This window comes from Scyliorhinus torazame, chromosome 16 (genome assembly GCF_047496885.1).
Source record: "Scyliorhinus torazame isolate Kashiwa2021f chromosome 16, sScyTor2.1, whole genome shotgun sequence".
Taxonomy (NCBI): domain Eukaryota; kingdom Metazoa; phylum Chordata; class Chondrichthyes; order Carcharhiniformes; family Scyliorhinidae; genus Scyliorhinus; species Scyliorhinus torazame.
In genome coordinates this window covers 167477523-167497394 of record NC_092722.1, presented here as the reverse complement: position 1 = coordinate 167497394, position 19872 = coordinate 167477523, and the positions used below count along the sequence as shown (strand labels likewise).

The 19872-nt window shown below is 47.8% G+C and overlaps 1 protein-coding gene across 2 annotated transcripts in view; it reads left to right on the top strand.

Annotated features, from left to right (window-relative positions):
- afap1l2 (actin filament associated protein 1-like 2) overlaps positions 1-19872 on the top strand; it is a 312790-nt gene that overhangs the window by 268262 nt on the left and 24656 nt on the right. For both annotated transcript variants that reach the window (XM_072479450.1, XM_072479449.1), the window contains exons 11-16: positions 537-748; positions 2742-2887; positions 4126-4234; positions 10923-11165; positions 14297-14462; positions 16086-16250. In XM_072479450.1, coding sequence (XP_072335551.1) covers positions 537-748; positions 2742-2887; positions 4126-4234; positions 10923-11165; positions 14297-14462; positions 16086-16250 — 1041 coding nt within the window. The remainder of the gene's footprint in view (positions 1-536; positions 749-2741; positions 2888-4125; positions 4235-10922; positions 11166-14296; positions 14463-16085; positions 16251-19872) is intronic.

Genomic DNA, 19872 nt, shown 5'->3' with positions numbered 1-19872 from the left:
CCCGGTCCATATTCCTTCCGCAACCTGGGAGTTCCCCTCCAAGCCTCTCACCCCCCCCCCCCCCCCCCTCCCCACTTCACCCAGCCGTTCCTTCACCGTCCGCTGGGTCAGAATCCTGGAACTCCCTCACTAACAGCACGGTGGGTGTGCCTACCGGCACATGGATGGCAAAGGTTCAAGAAGGCTGCTCACCACCACCTTCTCGAGGGCAATTAGGGATGGGCAGTACATGCAGGCCCAGCCAGCGACGCCCACATCTTTTGAATGAATAAAAAAAATGTAATTTCCTTCACTTGCGATGAAAGAGAAAATAGCAGTGCCAAATGATCAGCATGATGTGCCCACAAGGGCGGACTGCTGTGGCCATTAGAGAGGTTTTCCAGTGTGCAGATGCAAGGTATCGCTATCAAAAATAAACAGCCAGTCTCATTGCCAACTGAGCAAAATACTGCTTGTAGAGAGGTCTGCAGTTATGTTTCTATATATACATCTGTGATGTGAACAATTTGTACAGACTTGCATTCTTCTTTTGACAGGGTATTTGAACGTGTTCATGAACAGCCAGTGGCGTACACGTTGGTGCCAGGTTAAAAATGGACTTATTCACTTCTACCAGGACAAGAGCAAAAACAAAGCTGTTCAAAATCCTCTGAGCCTAGAAGGTTGTGAGGTTATTCCTGATGCTACCCCAGAACATTTATATTCCTTCCGTATTCTGCAGGATGGTGAGGAGGTAGCTTCTCTAGAGGTAACTTTAACTCTACATAGCCAGTGTTACTGTCTGTCTCAGTCTAGCTCACAGTGAATGCTACCTGTGAAGGTTTGGTGAATTCTAATTTTGAGTTGAAAGTGGTGTGGAAGTGAAATTCACATTTTAACCAAACCTACCAAAACGGTTGTAGAGTAGTTTCACCAATGCTACCAATCATGGATAAGACCTGCTGTGATTTGGGTTTGTCAGCTTCTGCCCAGATAGAATAGAATCCCTACAAAATCCCTACAGTGCAGAAGAAGGCCATTTGGCCCCTCAAGTCTGCACCGACCCTCTGAAAGAGCAACCTACCTGGGCCCAATCCTTCTCCCCGTAACCCCACCTAAGGACAATTTAGCATATCCAATCAACCTATCTTGCACATCTTTGGACCATGGGAGGAAACCGGAGCACCCAGCGGAAACCCATGCAGACACAGAGAGAATGAGCAAACTCCGCACACAGTCACCCGAGGTCGGTATTGAACCCGGGTCTCTAGCACTGTGAGACAGCAGTGCTAACCACTGAGCAACCTTCCTATTGACATACCGATGTACATTAGGTAAAAACGCCAGCCAACCTTGTCCTTTCCAGCACACCATCAAGGATCAATTAGATATTCACCATGGGTTTACGCTCTTTCACGTTATCCAAATGTCCAATACTAAACTTAAGTTTAAATACATCTGCCTTTTCATTTCTCTTCTCCCTTTAAATAGTACTGAAAACACATTGTAAACGGACTGTATCGATTCTCGAGTGCCAAGGACACTGAGGAAAGCTACATGGACTGCACATGGCCCTTACTGTCCCCGGGGAATTAACATACATCAGAAGCAACAATGACTCACCCATCATTTTAACCAAGACCTTAGCTAGCTCCCTTAATTCCTCCAATGGGATCCATTTACTTATCCTTTATTTTGAGTCTGTGAAATTCCTTGGTACATTGTCTACAATGAAGGTAGCTACGTAAATACAAATTTTATGGCTGATTTTTATTTTGCATTTCTTATCTCCTGTTTTATTTCTACACAGTTGTTGGTATATTTAATATTATTTTCTAGACTTATTGCAAATCAAAGGCACTCTTCTAAAGGTACTACTGAGTTTTGCATCAGGGATTAAAAGACATAAGAATTTATAGTGGGGACCGTTGATGGGGTATATTAAATATTTTAATATTTTATGCACATAAATATTCACGTTATCAAACAAAAACAGATCTGTCTCAAACCCTTTCTTGTATGTGTTTTGTGGGTGAGCACAATTTCTGGAGGAATATTTAGACTTGACCCTCATTAAGTCTTGTTGTGGAATATCTAAAGACACTCGGCACAGAGACAGCTGTAGGTGAGTCAGGCAGCAGTTTATTCAATACTAGTATGGCATACAGGCGATAGCACCCTCAGATTGCTGCAGCAGGCTGCTCAATGTTACAGGTTTCCTCCATATATTTATACCATTCTTGTGATAATTCATCATTCACTCAAATTGTCCTCATCTCGTATCTCTAATCCTGTACCTCCACGGTTGCAGGTGACGTCGCAAAATAAATCCCAGAATGACCTGACCTTTAGCACAAACAACAGCAGCAGTTTATTTAAAAACACAAACTTGCCTTCTAAAGCCTGATGATTTACCACATTGTCCAGTCATCCACTTATTTTAGCTTGACCCTGTAGTCAAGCAACAGCTTACCACAGTTTGACCTATTGATCAGTCATCGGCCTATCCTAACCTGACCAAAAGGTGACATTCCTGACTACACCCACTCCAGTGATCCTTTTTGTTGGAAGCACCTTTAAATCTTGTACCAGCAATTTGATCAAGCCTGAGTATCCTGGGGTGCAGTACCTCAGTCTGAAGTCCATTCCTGCCAAAAGTGGTCTGAGCTGAGTGGTCATAAGAAGAGATGTTAGAGAAAATAAGCAACAACAAAAAATAGAAAATTAGAGATGATGGAAGTATTCTATTTCTTATTTTGCAGGCTAAGTCTTCAGAAGAGATGGGTTACTGGCTGGGCCTTCTGCTGGCAGAATCAGGATCTAAGACAGACCCTGAAGAGTTCACTTATGACTATGTAGATGCCGACCGAGTGTCTTGTATCGTGCATGCAGCTAAACATTCTTTATAGTAAGTCACATTTCTGTTTGAAAACACCTTTTTTTTTTTTTGCAACACACAGCTGGTCTATTGGATGAAGTAGCATCTCATGTAAAAATAGGTGTTCAGTTGGCTTAAGTGAGTAACATTATTCCATGAAGGCTGTAAGCTTGGTGTAATGTTTTTCTTCATGTTATCTAAAATGACGGGATTCTCGAGAAAAATCTTGCACTTGAAATGCAAAATTACTGAAAAAAAATTAGAATTTCTCATGGTGTTGAGTACGTGGTCCGCCTGATTGGGAATTATACCGCTTTAAGAGGAAATTCACAAAGCTGTAGCAAGTACATTTTTCTTTGGTCAATTTTTAAATATGAAAATCAGTCCCAAGAGTTAAAGGGATGGTGATGTAAACCACTGAGCCATTTAACTCTAAAGTGAGTTGGGCATTTTCATGCTTATATACACATATGTCATGACACGTGTGCTCTGTCTGAAGGCAGGGCTTTGGCTTATTGTCTGTGAATGCTTCACCTGGGCCTTGTTTATTGGCAGTGTTTATTTTTTTTTTGGGGGGGGTTGCGAGGAAGCACGTCCCATGTCTACCTCAGCCAGAACGGAAATTGAACCCGTGTTGTTGCAGTTATTCTAAACCAAGCACTCATCAACAAGTAAATAAGAACAAAGAACAATGCAGCAGGAGAACAGATCCTTGGCCCTCCAAGCCTGTACCGGTCATGATACCAACCTTTGCCAAAACCCTCAGCACTTCCTTGTGCCATATCCCTCTATATCCATCCTATCCACGTATTTGTCAAGATGCCTTTTAAATGCCATTAATGTATCTGCTTCCACAACCTCCCCTGGCAGCGCGTTCCAGGCACTCACCATCCTCTGTGTAAAAAACCTGCCTCGCACATCTCCTCTCAACTTTGCCCCATGGATCTTAAACCTATACCCCTGGTGACTGACCCCTCCACCCTAGGAAAGACTGCCTGCCCATCCACTCTATCCATGCCCCTCATAACCTTGTAGACCTCTATCAGGTCATCCCTCAACCTCCGTCATTCTAATGAAAACAGTCCGAGTCTATTCAGCCTCTCCATTTAGCTGACACCCTCCAGACCAGGCAACATCCTGGTAAACCTCATCTAGTCAACTGAGCTAACTGGTTTCCACTGCACTCATAAGTAAAGGAGGGAAAGATATGTACGAACATTAGAATATATTATAGCGACTGTTTCATTACCATTTTTCTTACCCTCCAGTTTACTGCAGCGAAGGTACTCAGAGCCAAACACATACATTGACGATTTACCTGTGGTACAGAATGAATCAGATGACCTGTATGACGATGTGGACATACCTGAACCTGTGGTAGGAACAGCTTTATTTTTTATTCTTATGGGGTGTGAAGAATGCAAAAGTGCACATTTTTAATCAAAGAGTTCGCGCAATCCAGAAACAGTCATTTTCATTCATTTCGTAAGGAAAGGCAGTTTAACTAATATATAATTTCGGGGGTCACTACTTTGGGCAGAATCAAGGCTTCGAGTGCAAGTTGTACCAAAGATCCCCTCACTCCTGTACTCTGACACAGCGTAATTTGAGATCCACCCACTACGGTCGGATTAGGGAAGGGCAATAAATGCTGTCCGAGCCAGCAACACCCACATTCCATGAATGAATTTTAAAAAGCCAAATTGGGATTACTAAAGTTCCCTCCCAGTCTGTTCAATATCAGCAATTAGCTCTGATCATCATCTATTCATCTCTACTTTTGCAGATTACTTCTTCGGGATAAAGGGATATGGGGACAGGCAGGGAGGTGGCTTTGAGACCAGGAAGAGATCAGCCATGATCTGATTGAATGGCGGAGCGGGCTCAAAGGACTGAATTGCCTGCTTCTGCTCCTAATTCCTATGTTCCTATCATGAGATGTGTTTTTCCCCCAAAAGTTTCAATTGCATACTGCACAAAGCAAAATCCACCATAAACTAGCACAATTGGGCAGGGTTTTGTGACCTGATTTTTAAAAAGAATTCCTGGATGTATTTCAGAGTGGTAACTTGGAATAGATGAAACTGAGTTTATCTTGCAGAAAGAAACCTTTTAATTCATGGTGTCAGTCCGCCTCTTGTCAATAACCTGCTTTTAAAATGACTGAAAATGACTTTTAAAAAATAGACGCAAAACTATTTTCTAGGAGTATCTGCTCTGCTCAATTGGAAGCATTCTTGTCTCTGACTCACAAGGTTGAGGCACAATAACCAAGTTTGACAGTGTCGGACACGGAGGAGCTGTCTTTTCGAACAGATTATTAAGCCAAGGCTCCATCTGTCTACTTGGGTGGTTGTATGAGATCCATGAACTAATGAAGAAGCGCATGGGGAGTTATCCCTGGTGTCCCGGCTAATATTTATCCCTCAATAAACATCACAAAAAAACAGATGATCTGGTTGATGCGCAATCAATTACTCTCGAGACAAGGTGAGTCATAACTAATAGGCTTTAATCTGCTAGAACTGTTCCACAGCAGCTTCGGTACAGAAAGTGAAGGCTGCTGGGACGGCATCGGTTCTTATACTCCGCCTCTCAGGACGGAGCTATGTACATTAGCCAATGGTAGACTCCCGGGTCTAGCCAATGGTCATCGACCTCTCAGGTACCGCAATACCTGGTATTACCACATTCACCCCCTGTTAAAAAAGAGCCCGGCGGGGTGATGGCCAGCGTTAATGTTGCCTTTCACATGGTAGGACCAGGTATAGAGGTGCCGTGATGGCGAGGGTAATAGTAAAGTGTTCATGGTGCAGCAATCAGTCGATCGGGTGGCCTGGTCGTCCTTCTGGAGCGCCTGGGCTTCGGCGGTGATCCTGATGGGCGTCCCGGCGGTTGCGACTCCGGGAACGTGGTGTCGTCCTCCCAGGCAGCTTCGTCACCCCTAGGTGGCGCTTTTGGGGCGAAAAGTGGGCAGGGAGAGAGGGGGCGCCGGTTGGGGGCATTGGTGCTTGTTCGGGCCTAGGCAGGGGCGGCGGGAGTACTGACCCTCCGGTCAGGTGCTGCGGGGAGGGTGGGGGCACTGGTGCGGGTGCTCCGGCGGGCGCCAGGTCCCGAAGGGAGACCGTGTCTTGGCAGCCGTCAGAGAACGCTACATAGGCGTACTGGGGGTTAGCATGCAGCAGGTGCACCCTCTCGACCAACGGGTCCGACTTGTGCGCCCTCACATGTCTCCGAAGCAGGATGGGTCCGGGTGTCGCTAGCCAGGTTGGGAGCGAGGTCCCGGAGGAGGACTTCCTGGGGAAAACAAGGAGACGTTCATGAGGTGTCTGATTTGTGGTAGTACAGAGCAGTGACCGGATGGAGTGAAGGGCCACCGGGAGGACTTCCTGCCAGCGGGAGACTGGGAGATTCCTAGACCGTGCCCTCTCAACCTGCCCGTTTCCCCAGGGGTTGTAACTGGTCGTCCTGCTCGAGGCAATGCCTTTGCTCAGCAGGAATTGACGCAGTTCATCACTCATAAAGGAGGACCCCTTATCACTGTGAATGTATGCGGGGAAACCGAACAGTGTAAAGATACCCTGGAGGGCCTTGATGACGGTGGTTGTGGTCATGTCTGGGCAGGGGATGGCGAATGGGAACCGGGAATATTCGTCAATCACGTTCAGGAAGTACGTGTTGCGGTCGGTGGCGGGGAGGGGGCCTTTCAAATCCATGCTGAGGCGTCCAAAGGGACGGGAAGCCTTTATCAGGTACGCCCTCTCTGGGCGGTAGAAGTGCAGTTTGCACTCCGCGCAGATTTGGCAGTCCCTGGTGACTGTCCTGACCTCCTCGATGGAGTAGGGCAGGTTGCGGGTCTTGATAAAATGAAAGAAACGAGTGACCCCCGGGTGGCAGAGGTCCTCGTGGAGGGATCGGAGGCGGTCCACTTGTGCGGTGGCACAAGTGCCGCGGGACAGGGCATCAGGAGGCTCATTCAGCTTCCCGGGACGGTACAAGATCTCATAATTGTAGGTGGAGAGTTCGATTCTCCACCGCAAGATCCTGTCGTTCTTAATCTTGCCCCGCTGTGCATTATCGAACATGAAGGCAACCGACCGTTGGTCCGTGAGGAGAGTGAATCTCCTGCCGGCCAGGTAATGCCTCCAGTGTCGCGCAGCTTCTACTATGGCCTGGGTCTCCTTTTCGACCGAGGAGTGGCGAATTTCGGAAGCATGGAGGGTGCGGGAGATGAAAGCCACAGGTCTGCCCGTTTGGCTGAGGGTGGCCGCCAGAGCTACGTCGGACGCGTCGCTATCGATCTGGAAGGGGAGGGACTTGTCGATGGCACGCATCGTGGCTTTTGCAATGTCTGCTTTGATGCGGTAGAAGGCCTGGCGGGCCTCCGTCGAGAGGGGGCAGGTTGTGGACTGGATCAGGGGTCGAGCCTTGTCTGCGTAATTGGGGACCCACTGTGCATAATAGCTGAAGAAGCCTAGGCAGCGCTTTAGGGCCTTGGGGCAGTGAGGGAGGGGGAACTCCATGAGGGGGCGCATACTCTCAGGGTCGGGGCCTATGACTCCACTTCGCACTACGTAGCCTAGAATGGCTAGACGGTCGGCGCTAAACACGCATTTATCCTTATTGTAAGTCAGATTAAGGATATTCGTGGTCTGGAAAAATTTTCGGAGGTTGGTGTCGTGGTCCTGCTGGTCAAGGCCGCAGATGGTGACGTTATCAAGATACGGGAACGTTGCGCGTAAGCCGTACCGGTCAACCATTCGGTCCATCTCACGTTGGAAGACCGAGACCCCGTTCGTGACACCGAAGGGAACCCTTAAAAAGTGACAGAGCCGCCCATCTGCTTCGAAGGCAGTGTACTGGCGGTCACCATTACGGAGGGGTGGCTGGTGGTAGGTAGACTTGAGATCCACCGTGGAGAAAACCTTGTATTGCGCAATCCTGTTCACCAGGTCGGCTATACAGGGGAGAGGGTACGCATCCAGCTGCGTAAACCTGTTGATGGTCTGGCTGTAGTCAATGACCATCCTATGTTTCTCCCCGGTCTTTACCACCACTACTTGAGCCCTCCAGGGGCTGTTGCTCGCTTCGATGACCCCTTCCCTCAGCAGCCTTTGGACCTCCGACCTGATAAAGGTCCTGTCCTGGGCACTGTACCGTCTGCTCCTGGTGGCGACGGGTTTGCAATCCGGGGTGAGGTTCGCAAACAGGGAAGGCGGGTCGACCTTAAGGGTCGCGAGGCCGCAAACAATAAGGGGGTTATAGGGCCGCCGAATTTAAAAGTCAGGCTTTGCAGATGGCACTGGAAATCCAGCCCAAGGAGGGTGGCTGCGCAGAGGTGCGGCAGGACGTACAGGCGGAAATTGCAGAATTCCCTGCCTTGGACAGTGAGGTTCGCGAGGCAGAACCCCTTTATCTCCACCGCGTGTGACCCAGAGGCCAGGGAGATCCTTTGGTTTACGGGATGGGTGACAAGAGAACAACGCCTTACCGTGTCGGGGTGAACAAAGCTTTCCGTGCTCCCAGAGTCGATCAAGCACGACGTCACGTGGCCGTTGATGGAGATCGTCGTTGTAGCTTTCGCAAGCGTCTGGGGACGACTCTGGTCCAGAGTCACCGAGGCCAGCTGCAGTAATGGAGAGTTCTGGTCGGGCAGCGTGTAGTCGGTTGTGCTGGGGGCCTGGGGCCCCATCCAAGATGGCGTCAGCCATGGGTCGCACATGGAATCCGGGGATGAAGAAGATGGCGGCGGCGAGGGACAAAATGGCGGCGCCCACCCGTCCAGCGTGGTGGCCGGGGCGGCAAAATGGCTGTGCCTGCGGGTCGCACGCGGCCTGAGGATAGGGGGGTGGAGACCGCGGCCATGGCGCGGGCCTGGCAGACCCCGACATAGTGGCCCTTCTTGCCGCACCCTTTGCAGGTGGCGGTGCGGGCCGGGCAGCGCGGGCGGGGATGATTCGCCTGCCCGCAGAAGAAACAGCGTTGTCCGGCGGCTGTAGTGAGCCGTCTCGCGGAGCTATGTACATCAGCCAATGGTAGACTCCCCGGGTCTAGCCAATGGTCATCCACCTCTCAGGTACCGCAATACCTGGTATTACCACACTGGTCATTATCACATTGCTACTTTCTGTGTGTAACTTGCAACAGTGACGACACTTAGAAGTATTTCCATTGGCTGTAAAACGCTTTGATACATTTGGGAGCCATGAAAAGTGCTACATAAATGCAAGTCTTTTCAATCGTGCGTTCTTGTAAATTTAAACAACACATTCAAACTCTTTCAAAAGCGACCTTGTTCGCAAAAAGGTCCAGTTTCATTTTAAGAGCCTCCTAAAGGGTTTGGAATGAGTGTAATTAGCAGAAACTCCACCGGCAGGAATCCCGCGGCAGGGGGGTCACCGTCAACGGGCTTGGACGATCCTGCTGGCAGGAAGGGCTAGAAAATCCTGTCAATGTTTTTAAAATGAATGTAAAGTATCATGGAAACTCGAGGTGTGCTAAAGGCAATTTGCACTGAAAATACTATGACTAAGGGCGGCACGTAGCACAGTGGTTAGCACTGTTGCTTCACAGCGCCAGGGTCCCAGGTTCAATTCCCGGCTTGGGTCGCTGTCTGTGTGGAGTCTGCACGTTCTCCCTGTGTCTGCGTGGGTTTCGTCCGGGTGCTCCGGTTTCCTCCCACAAGTACCGAAACACGTGCTGTTAGCTCATTTGGCCATTCTGAATTCTCCCTCTGTGTACCCAAACAGGCGCCGGAATGTGGCGACTAGAGGCTTTTCACAGTAACTTCATTGCAGTGTTAATGTAAGTCTACTTGTGACAATAAAGATTATTATAAAACAAAACTGTATAATTGAAGAGAAAATCCAAGCTCCATTGTACACAAGGTTTGTGTCGAACAGTGTGACCTTATTTCAACACTATGTAATAATGAAAACTATTGCAATAGCTTACATAAGAAATGTATAATATCCATTTGTTTTAGCAATGTGAAAGCATATCTGCTTTGTGAGTAGGTTTATTAATGTGAAAATAGGGATTGGCATAATGGTTCAGCACAATTCATTGTGCCAGACAGCCCTGTCCCGGAACTCACTCCTTCATGCCCAATAAAGTGGTCCACCAAAATCCAGCAAATCTGTTGTGTCCTCCAGTTATATGAGGCTTGAGAGCTGGAGGAACATCATGGCTCTGATTTTGTGGTTGTAGTGATTAAATTGACCATGACTTCTGGTGGCCGCACATGCACGGTTAAATGCAGATATTCAGAAACTAGTGTCGCTATTTCCCTGCTCCTATATAGGGTAATGCGTGAAGTCCTCTAATCTTGCTGTAAAAATCTTCCAAAAATTTTTGTTTCTCTTGACTGTCATGTAACTGAGTCATAATTACTGACAAATAACCTCTCTGCTCTTTGAAAAGCTAATTTTCCATGACAATGCCTCTATCAATCATAGTCCACCTGACAACCAATCAGCGCACTCTTCTCATACAGTATACATTTGCTGATTTCCCTTGCATGGTATTCTTACGAATGTCCTGATGAGTACAAGGTGAAAAGCTTCGACAAAAATGTCTTTTTTTTCATCAATATTATTAAAATAATTATTTGAAAGAATTTGTTTATTATATTTTAGTTTCTGTGTTAATCCCATGTGAACATCTTCATTTTTATTTTGGTCATTGTAAAATGATCAAAAAGTGAAGGCTAGTCAGTGCATTTTATTTCCTGATTTGCTGTTTGTGTGAATTCTTTAATGGCACTGGCTATTTCGCATGCTTGATAACATTACTGTTTCTGGATGCCAGAGATCCCCTGTAACTGGCTCCATGAAATTAATGTGAATGAAATCCCGGCTCATAATTGTATACTCACACCATCATCAGAATTCAGGACTGTATCAGGTGCATATTGGCATGTATTAGAAAATTAGATTGGATTAGAGTTGAATCTGGCTCTGAACAGCAGGAACCCACTAATCATTGCCTAAAGGCTATGTTGGAAATACCGATTGTTAATGATTCCTTTTTACTGAATATGGCCATGTGTTCTGTTTTTACACAGGATGATAAAGCTAATGAGGAACAGTGCTATGGGGAAGATCAAACAAGGGTTTATTTGGACCTAACTCCAGTAAAATCATTCCTTCATTCTAGTAACAACAAATTGGCCTCTAACACAGAACCAAATGCATCAAACTCTGAGAATGGAAGAGAAACTTCAAATCTTTTGCAAATGAATGACAAGGACGCCACTAGTGATTCTGATTCTGGAATCACTGCAAAACCTTTGGAGTCTGGTATTAAGGTGAATTACCCTTATGCAATATCTATTATATTTGATACATGGGGAGAATGTATCATTCAAAAACTTTCTAGCCATCATTGGGTCGTCACCAAGAACCAGAGTCTGGCTTCTCAGTGAAAAGGGATACGCCCTCGGCAAATAACTGATGACCCCCTTCAGCTTCCTGATCATGCGAAGGGCAACAATGAATGAAATCCAATGCTGTCATCAGCAATATCATGGAGCAAACAATCATTGTTCTCAAGCACCACTTTTCCTGCACCACTTTGCTGGAGCATGTCTCCAAGTGTGTGGCAGTCTGTTGTGTCCTCCGCAACCTCGCTATCACGAGGGCACAGTCATTGCCACCAGGTATACGGAGGACACTTCAGCAGGTGGAGGAAGAGGAGGTGGCCTCGAGGATAGGATGAGATTACCCTGGATGGCATGCCTGTGACTGCCTGCTGAGACTCCAGTTCCCTCAGGACATCACTCCCTCACCACCACTGCTCCACTATTCTCCACCTATCCATCCAGCTGTGATGCTCCGGCATGGTGTCCTCTTGGCCAAAGTCTCCTGCAATAGAAGCAACTAACAAAATTCTTTCCATAACAACTTTATCCAATAACATCATTCAAGAATACAAAACAGATTTATTCTCCCTGTACATCCCATTAGTGTCTGTCTTGTGGGTGCTTTTGTCCCATTGTCCATACACAATGATGCCCCATTGACCGCACCATGGCTGTGCTCGAGAGACTGCAGATGAACTTTCAGGATGTCCTATGGCAGCTTTGGGCGTTGAAGGCCAAATAATTGTTGATGATAGTTAGGTAGTTCCGTGATGTAGGCTCAAGCTTACTGGCAATCAGATTGAAACGACATTGAGCACAGATCTTTACAGCCACAAAACAACATAGGTGGCAGCAGTCTGGGCTAGCTAAGAAGCACCAGAAGTAGCATTGGTGGAGTGGCAGTATTGGGCCAAGTCCTGAGAGAAAACAAAGGACTGTGCTGCACACGGCACCCTCCTGGGGCAATGCCACAACCCAAGAAATCTGTTGGAGTATAGATTGTTGGACTACTGTGTGAGCCTTCATGCCCTACTGAGCTCCACTGCGATCCTCAGCCAGGAGACAGCAGTCGGAACTTGGACGATACCAAGTCTGGTTTCCATGCCATCCATTTGAACTTCCACTGCAGCCCTGAGATATGGAGTGGCTCCTGCAGGGGAAGCTCAGATATCATCCTTCAGCTCAGATATTGGTATGTCCCATAACATAGCTTAGAGTCAGGATTCACACATTAAAGGGCAGCACGGTAGCACAGTGGATAGCACTGTGGTTTCACAGCGCCAGGATCCCAGGTTCGATTCCTTGCTGGGTCACTATCTGTGCGGAGTCTGCACGTTCTCCCCGTGTCTGCGTGGGTTTCCTCCGGGTGCTCCGGTTTCCTCCCACAGCCCAAAGACGTGCAGGTTAGGTGGATTGGACATGCTAAATTGCCCTTAGTGATCAAAATGGTTAAGAGGGTTATTGGGTTACGGGGATAGGGTGGAAGTGAGGGCTTAAGTGGGTCGGTGCAGACTCGATGGGCCGAATGGCCTCCTTCTGCACTGTATGTTCTATGATCAGTCACCTGACAACAATGGGTATCAGTCAGGCCGGAGAGAAAGGACAGTTTGTCCATCGGCTCCCTGGAGGAAGAGATTGAAGATTAGTTTTACTACAAGGGAATCAGATGAGGACTTTAATGGGCTGGCTGTCAGGAGATGACTGACGTTTGTTACATTAACAGGCCTATCAGACAGCCTACTGTCATTGCCTAGAAGCATGGAACCCCCATGCTGTCCAGCATGGAGGTGGAGGTCAACCTCGGGCGGGATTCTCCGGCCTTCCTGCCACGTGTTTCTTGGCGGCGCGCAGTTCTCTCTGCTCCCACCGCTCTCAATGGGAATTCCCATTTAAGCCACACCCACAATGCCAGGAAACCTATGGCAGGGATGCGCTGTTAAGGGACCAGAGAATGCCGTCGCCAGCCAGTGAACGGGGAATTCTGGACCTCACGGCAGCACATGTGGGCTGAGTCATCTGGTGGCCTTGAATCATCTCACACCGCTCAATTATGTCACCCTTAATGACTGAATGATAGAATGATGCGGAACTAAAGGAGGCCATTTGTACCATCATGCATGTGTTAGTTCTTTGGTGCAACTATCCAATAAATCTCACTCCCCTACCCTTTCTCCATTGCCCTTGACATTTTTTAGTGCCGTCATGTCTTTATCCATTCTTCTTTGAATGACCCTGCTCCCATCGCCCTGCAGGTGGTGCAGTCCAGGTCATAATAACCAGGCATGCAAAAATATGTTTCCTCACCTTGCCACTGTTTTTTTGCCATTCACCTTAAATCTTCTATCCTTAAAGAAACACAAACCATGTAACTTTTCTTCATGATTTGACCGTTTTTACTCGGGTATCATTCTGCTTAATCCCCATTTTCACTTCAAGATCTGGGTATTTTCTTAGCCTAGTGGCTGTAAATATTTGCAGCTAACTTTGCATCAATCCGATTCGCGACAAGCTTGAGCCCACATTGCGGAACTACCCCTTATCGGCAATTATTTGGCAACTTTACTCAACGATGCCACAGGATGACTGGGGTGATACTGCAGAAATACCAGCCTGGTTATTGTCCTAATTGTGGGATTGAGTCATAGTGACAGAGCAGAATTAATCACATTATACATAAGAACATACTGAAGAGGATTATCAAGCATTCTCACATTGGTTGCTCAGCATTGTTATATCGCAGCCTCAATAGCTCTCATCCCAAAGGGCACAGATTACCAGAGAAAGATTACACAGAAATCTATTTTCTATGGACGTACTGTGTAGTGTTGTTTGTGGGGGTGGGGGGGGGGGGGGGGGGATTAGTGCACTGGGAGGATAGCGCACCAAGACAGAAGGTAACAAGATGTATATAAAAGAATCCCATGTACTGTACATATCAAACACAAAATGCAACTGTGTATAAAATTGAAAATGCCAATAAAAATATTTGAAAAAAAAATTGAGCATTTTGTAGAATTCTCCATGTGTGGGAAAGAAATGTGATAATTCGCGAATGTTTTAATTTTTCTGAAACTCAGATACCTCAAGCGAAAGCAGAGTTTGAAGAAAACGCTTCAAAGACTGGCAGTGTTCATAAAGTGGTGATGCCTTGTCCTGACCTGAGTAAAAATGGCGCACAAGCGAGTCATCAGCCAGTGAAGACAGTTATGGAGTGTGTGGAAAAACAGAAGCTAAGTGCAACAGGTGAACGCTGAATCTCGTTCAATGGGAGATTACTGTGAAACAGACGCCAGAGCGCATTCCAGTTTGAATCTGTTTGCTATTATAACTGCAGGTTAGGAAACGGGTGTAAATGTCCATCAGTGCAAACGGGTCCAGATTGGAACAGGTTTGAATGGACTGACATGAGGGAGACATTTCTTCCCTCAGGGTTGTGAGTTTGTGAATCTTTGGAACTTTCCTCAGGATTCTTAGTCACTAAGTATCTTCAAAGCTGAGATTGGTAGATTTTTGGACTCGATAAGGAAATCCAGGGATGGGGAGGTCAGCTGGGAAAGTAAAGTCGAGTTAGAAAATCGACACGATTGAATGGTAGGGCGGGCAGGCTCAGCGGATTGCATGGCCCATTCCTGATCCTATTCACTTGGCTCTTATGCTATCTGCTTATGTGCTGTCACCTAGAAATCGGATCAGGTAGGGTTTCAGTGCAGTGCTTGCTGTATACTCCTAACGAGACCAGAAGCAACATAATGGCAAGCGTCTCAGCACCATTCATTGTCCTAAAGTCAACTTCCCCAAGGACAGCAAGATCGATCCTCTGGAGATCAGGGAGGGGGAGAAGCAGCCCAGGGTTTTAATGTGCTGCTGGGAAGAACGATGCTGCCCCCGGCTCCACCCAAATTTAAGTAAAATAGCTTATTTTTAAGGATGCGTTTGATAGATTCTTGACCGCCAAGATAATCAAAGGGGAAGGCAGGGTGTAATGAGGCCGTAATCAGGTCCGCCATGATCTTATCAAATGGTGAAGAGAGCCCGAGGGGCCGATTGGACGACTACTGCTCCTGATTTGTATGTTCATGTTTGCATTTGCAATGGGCCTCGTGGACTTTTTCATATAATTTCATCGAATTTACACTGCAGAAGGAGGCCATTTGGCCCATCGAGTCTGCACCGGCCCTTGGAAAGAGCTCCCCACTTAAGCCCACACGTCCACCCTATCCCCGTAACCCAGTAGTCCCTCCCAACCTTTTTGGACTAGGCAAATTATCATGGCTAATCCACCTAACCTGCACATCTTTGGACTGTGTAAGGAAACCGGAGCACCCTGAGGAAACCCACGCAGACACGGGGAGAACGTGCAGAATCCGCACAGACAGGGACCCAAGCCAGGAGTTGAACCTGGGACCCTGGAGCTGTGAAGCAACTGTGCTAACCACTGTGCTACTGTGCTGCCCACTTGAGGCACAAGCCCTAGCCAGCCTGAATCAATACCGTAGATGGCCCACTCCCAGATATATTTGTAATCTATTAGCATTTATATGTATGTCTCATGTGTTTCATTGAAAAATATGTTCATGTATTCCTTATGAGATCCTCACAATAATTGGGAATATTTATCTGTCACACTAGCCTGTTACATTTCCCTGTGATGCCATTAAATGGCACTCCAAAAGGAAATCTCGAGTTTGACTTCAGTCATGTCTGACCAGAACACGACCTGTAATGCTGCAGAACTTTCTGATCTTAAGGCCAAAAGTCTGTATGATTCCGATTCTGTCATGTGCTACACTGCTATTAATGTATTGCCTGATGGTCAACAGCAACCTTGGTGCTAACGCTTTGCTCTTTGTTTAAATCCATCTCCAGTATCAATTGAAACCAAGTTTGGAAAGAATCGAACTGAGGCGGATCTAAAAAAATTTATTGAAGAGAAAGAAAAACTGGAGAAAGAGAAGGAGCAGCTTCGAAATGAACTGATGCAGCTGAGGAAACAGAGGCGGGAGGTGAAGGATGCAATCGCGGTTTGCAAAGGTAAATGTCACCATATGAACACAATGGGGAAACGAGGTGGTGCCAACGCAAAGTGTAAAACTGTGAAAATTAAGATGGGCAGAATGCTCCTATTTTGGGACAAAGTGCTGTGGCGGGGGCTTGTACGCGGAGTGGTTCCCGCTGCGGACGCCGGCAGGAAAACATGCCAAATCTTCCCACCCCGACCTTATTAATTATGCACCCGGGTATTTCATGCCGTATTCCTTGGCAGGGCAGACCTGGATGGTGTTAGTCTGCTGTTGTGTCCAACATCACTGACCCATTATTGAAGAAAGGAGGTGGACCTCCTGAAAATGAAGATAGACCTCTGGGAGTACTCAGATCGGAAGGTGAACTTTCTAAGAATGAAGATGAATGACCAGGAACATTCTGAGGCTGGTTCTCCCTGCCAGGGTAACTGATTTGAAAGGTCCACCTGCAGGTGCTCCCCCGAACAACTGCTGCAGTGTTCCAGGTTGCAGGCGACTTCCATCCCAAACTCCAGAGGCAACTCCAAGCATTGTTCAGCTGATCCCTGATATCTGCACGCCACGCTGTTCCGATCATGTTCCATGCCGGTGTGTTTTCCCGCCGGCATTGGGGAGAATCGGGTGTGTGGGAGGTCAGGCCTTCATCTGCATCCCATTAACGGAATGAAAATGAAGTTCACGCCAGCCTCTAGTGGGTTTCCCAACCCGCCGAGGCAGACACCAGTGGAAGATCCCCCTGTAAGTTGACGGCGGAGTGAAACAGATTTCTGGACCACTTGCCATATTCTCCCTGGACACCCGCCATCGACCCCACCGGCAGGTGGTTGTGCGAATTGCACCCTAACTAACCTCTAAATGATCTGAATGATTCCAGTCAATTCTAGCCTAAGACCAAGGCCAAATTCACACTCGAAAAGCTGGCTAAAATTGTACAAATTGATCTACTGCAGGAATAGCCTGCCTGCTTGGCTTCCTGTTTTTTTAACCATAGAATCAGAGCAACTATGCTTTCAGAAAGAAATTGGATATGCGTTTGAGCAAAATAAACTTGTGGGTCTAGGAGGAGAGAATGGGGAGGGAAATGGGATAGAACAAAGTGCTGGCATGCACTTGATGGGCCAAATGTACTACATGGGATTTTCTTGTCTAACGGCACCAGTGTATTCATTTCAATTGTCCCTTAGTAAATTGGGTGTTTACTGCATTCTATAGAACAGGCCTTAAATTTCCAATTTCTCGGGGAATGCTTTTATTATTTGAGGTTAAGACTTCCCACTAAGGGGGCGGGATTCTCCACTCCTGCGCTGAAGTGCCCACGCCGTCGAGGCTCACGGCGGCGCGAAACAGCCCCTATCCCGACCGATTCAGGGCCCGATAATGGGCTAGGAGCGGGGCCGCATCATTTACACGCGCCAGGCCTTTTCGCCGCGTAAAGGCGGTGCCGCATACATGACGCGACCGCCGCCGCATAAAGGGCGCCAACCCGCGCATGCGTGGTTGCCGTCCTCTCCGAGTCCGCCCCGCAAGAAGATGTCAGGCGGATCTTGCGGGGCTGCGGAAGAAAGGAGGTCCTCCTTCAGAGAGGACGGCCCGACGATCGGTGGGCACCGATCGTGGGCCAGACCCCATTTGAGGCCGCCCCCGGTGCGGGATCCCCCCACCCCCCGCAGGCCGCCCCCCCCCCCCCAGCGTTCCCGCGCTGTTCCCGCCGGCAGCGACATGGTTTGGACGGCGCCGGGGGGGGGGAGTCCGCCATTTTGGGTGTGTCGGGCGATTCTCCGGCCTGCGCCGCCGGGAACTCGGTGATTCTCCCAACCGGCGTGGGAGTGGAGAATCCCGCCCAGGGTGCTTGGAACCCGCTGCCGGAGGAGGAGGTGGTGGAAGCAGGGTCGATAGTGACATTTCAGGGGCATCTTGACAAATACATGATAGGATGGGAATAGAGGGTTATGGACCCCAGAAGTGTAGAAGATTTTAGTTTAGATGGGCAGCATGGTCGGCGCAGGCTTGGAGGGCCAAAGGGCCTGTTCCTGTGCTGTACTTTTCTTTGTTCTTTGTTCCTTCAATTTTTCTCCTCATTTTTCAATTTCTCTGGCAATCCACAAATTAGAATCGAGTGCTGATTCTCCTGCCAGCTTTCACCGTGCGCCTGTTGGATTCAATTAAGCTTTCATTTGATGTTTTTCCACAGTCAAGAATGAGATTAGCATTGCCATGAGGTGGAGGAGCGAGGTTCTCAACTTGGGTGACTTTGTTAAGACATTTCGCCCTTGTCAATCCTGTCTTTTACAATACCTTTTTGTTGAATAAGTTAAAATTTAGGAAAAAAAACGACAAGGCGTTTTACATGAGGCAGTGTAATCTGTCCTTTGGGGGGTATTAAAAATAGCTTGATGGCCAGCAGTTCCAAAAATAGAGCCTTTCTTTGCCAAAGAAACCACTCTTGAGTCTTCAAGCTTAAAGGAGCATTGCCATTCAATTCATTGATCCTGGCACACTTAGCAACATAGAGACAGGTGTCCATTCTCCCCATCTGTTAGCCATATCTTTCTATTTTTTAATCCCAAATGACTGCCCTTTTTTCCATGGAACCGACAATATGTCTCTCACACAACAGCATTACGGAGTGTGATAAAACAAAATATGACAAGAGCCACAAAAGGGTAGAAGTTCAAAGGCCAAGAGGGGAGCTGGAATAATTGGCTAGCTCTCTCAAAGATCTGACACAAATTGTTTAGGTGAGGAACAGGGCAGGGAAGTTGGTGATGGCTCCGGATCTGATTAGCAAGGTCTTTGAGGAATTTTATGAGAGGTTGTACAGGTCAGAGCCACCCGGGGGAGACCATGAGGTGCAGGAATTTCTAGATGGGTTGGAGTACTCGAGGTTAGGGGAGGGGGACAGGGCTACATTAGAAGGAGCGATAGCGGAGCAGGAGATAAATGATGCGATTGGGAGGATGCAGTCGGGGAAGGTGGCAGGTCCGGATGGATTTCCGGAGGAATATTATAAAAAATTCAAGGATAAGCTGGCACCCCTGATGGTGGGGATGTTTGAAGAGGTGATAGGGAAGGGGGTGTGCCACAAACTTTGGGGCAGGCATCGATTTACCTGTTGCTAAAAAAAGATAAGGACCCGACGGAGTGTGGGGCATATAGGCCCATATCACTTTTGAATGTGGACGCAAAAGTATTGGCCAAGGTACTGGCGGGTAGGCTGGGGGAGTGCCTCCCGAAGGTGATAGGTGAAGATCAGACAGGGTTCATGAGAGGGAGGCAGCTTTTTTCAAACGTTAGAAGGGTTTTGAACGTGGCGGAGGGGCAGGAAACAGAAGTGGTTGTGGCATTGGATGCTGAGAAGGCGTTTGACCGGGTAGGGTGGGGGTACTTGATGGCAGTTCTGGAGCGGTTTGGTATTGGACCAAGATTTGTGAACTGGGTAAAGCTACTATATAAGGAGCCGAGGGTGAGTGTCCGCACAAACAACATCAGCTCGAGATACTTTTCTCTCCACCGTGGCACTAGGCAGGGATGTCCTATGTCCTCCCTGCTGTTTGTACTCGCGATTGAGCCATTGGCCATCGCATTAAGAAGTTTGGGGGTATGGAAAGGAATAGTGCGGGGGGGGGGATAGA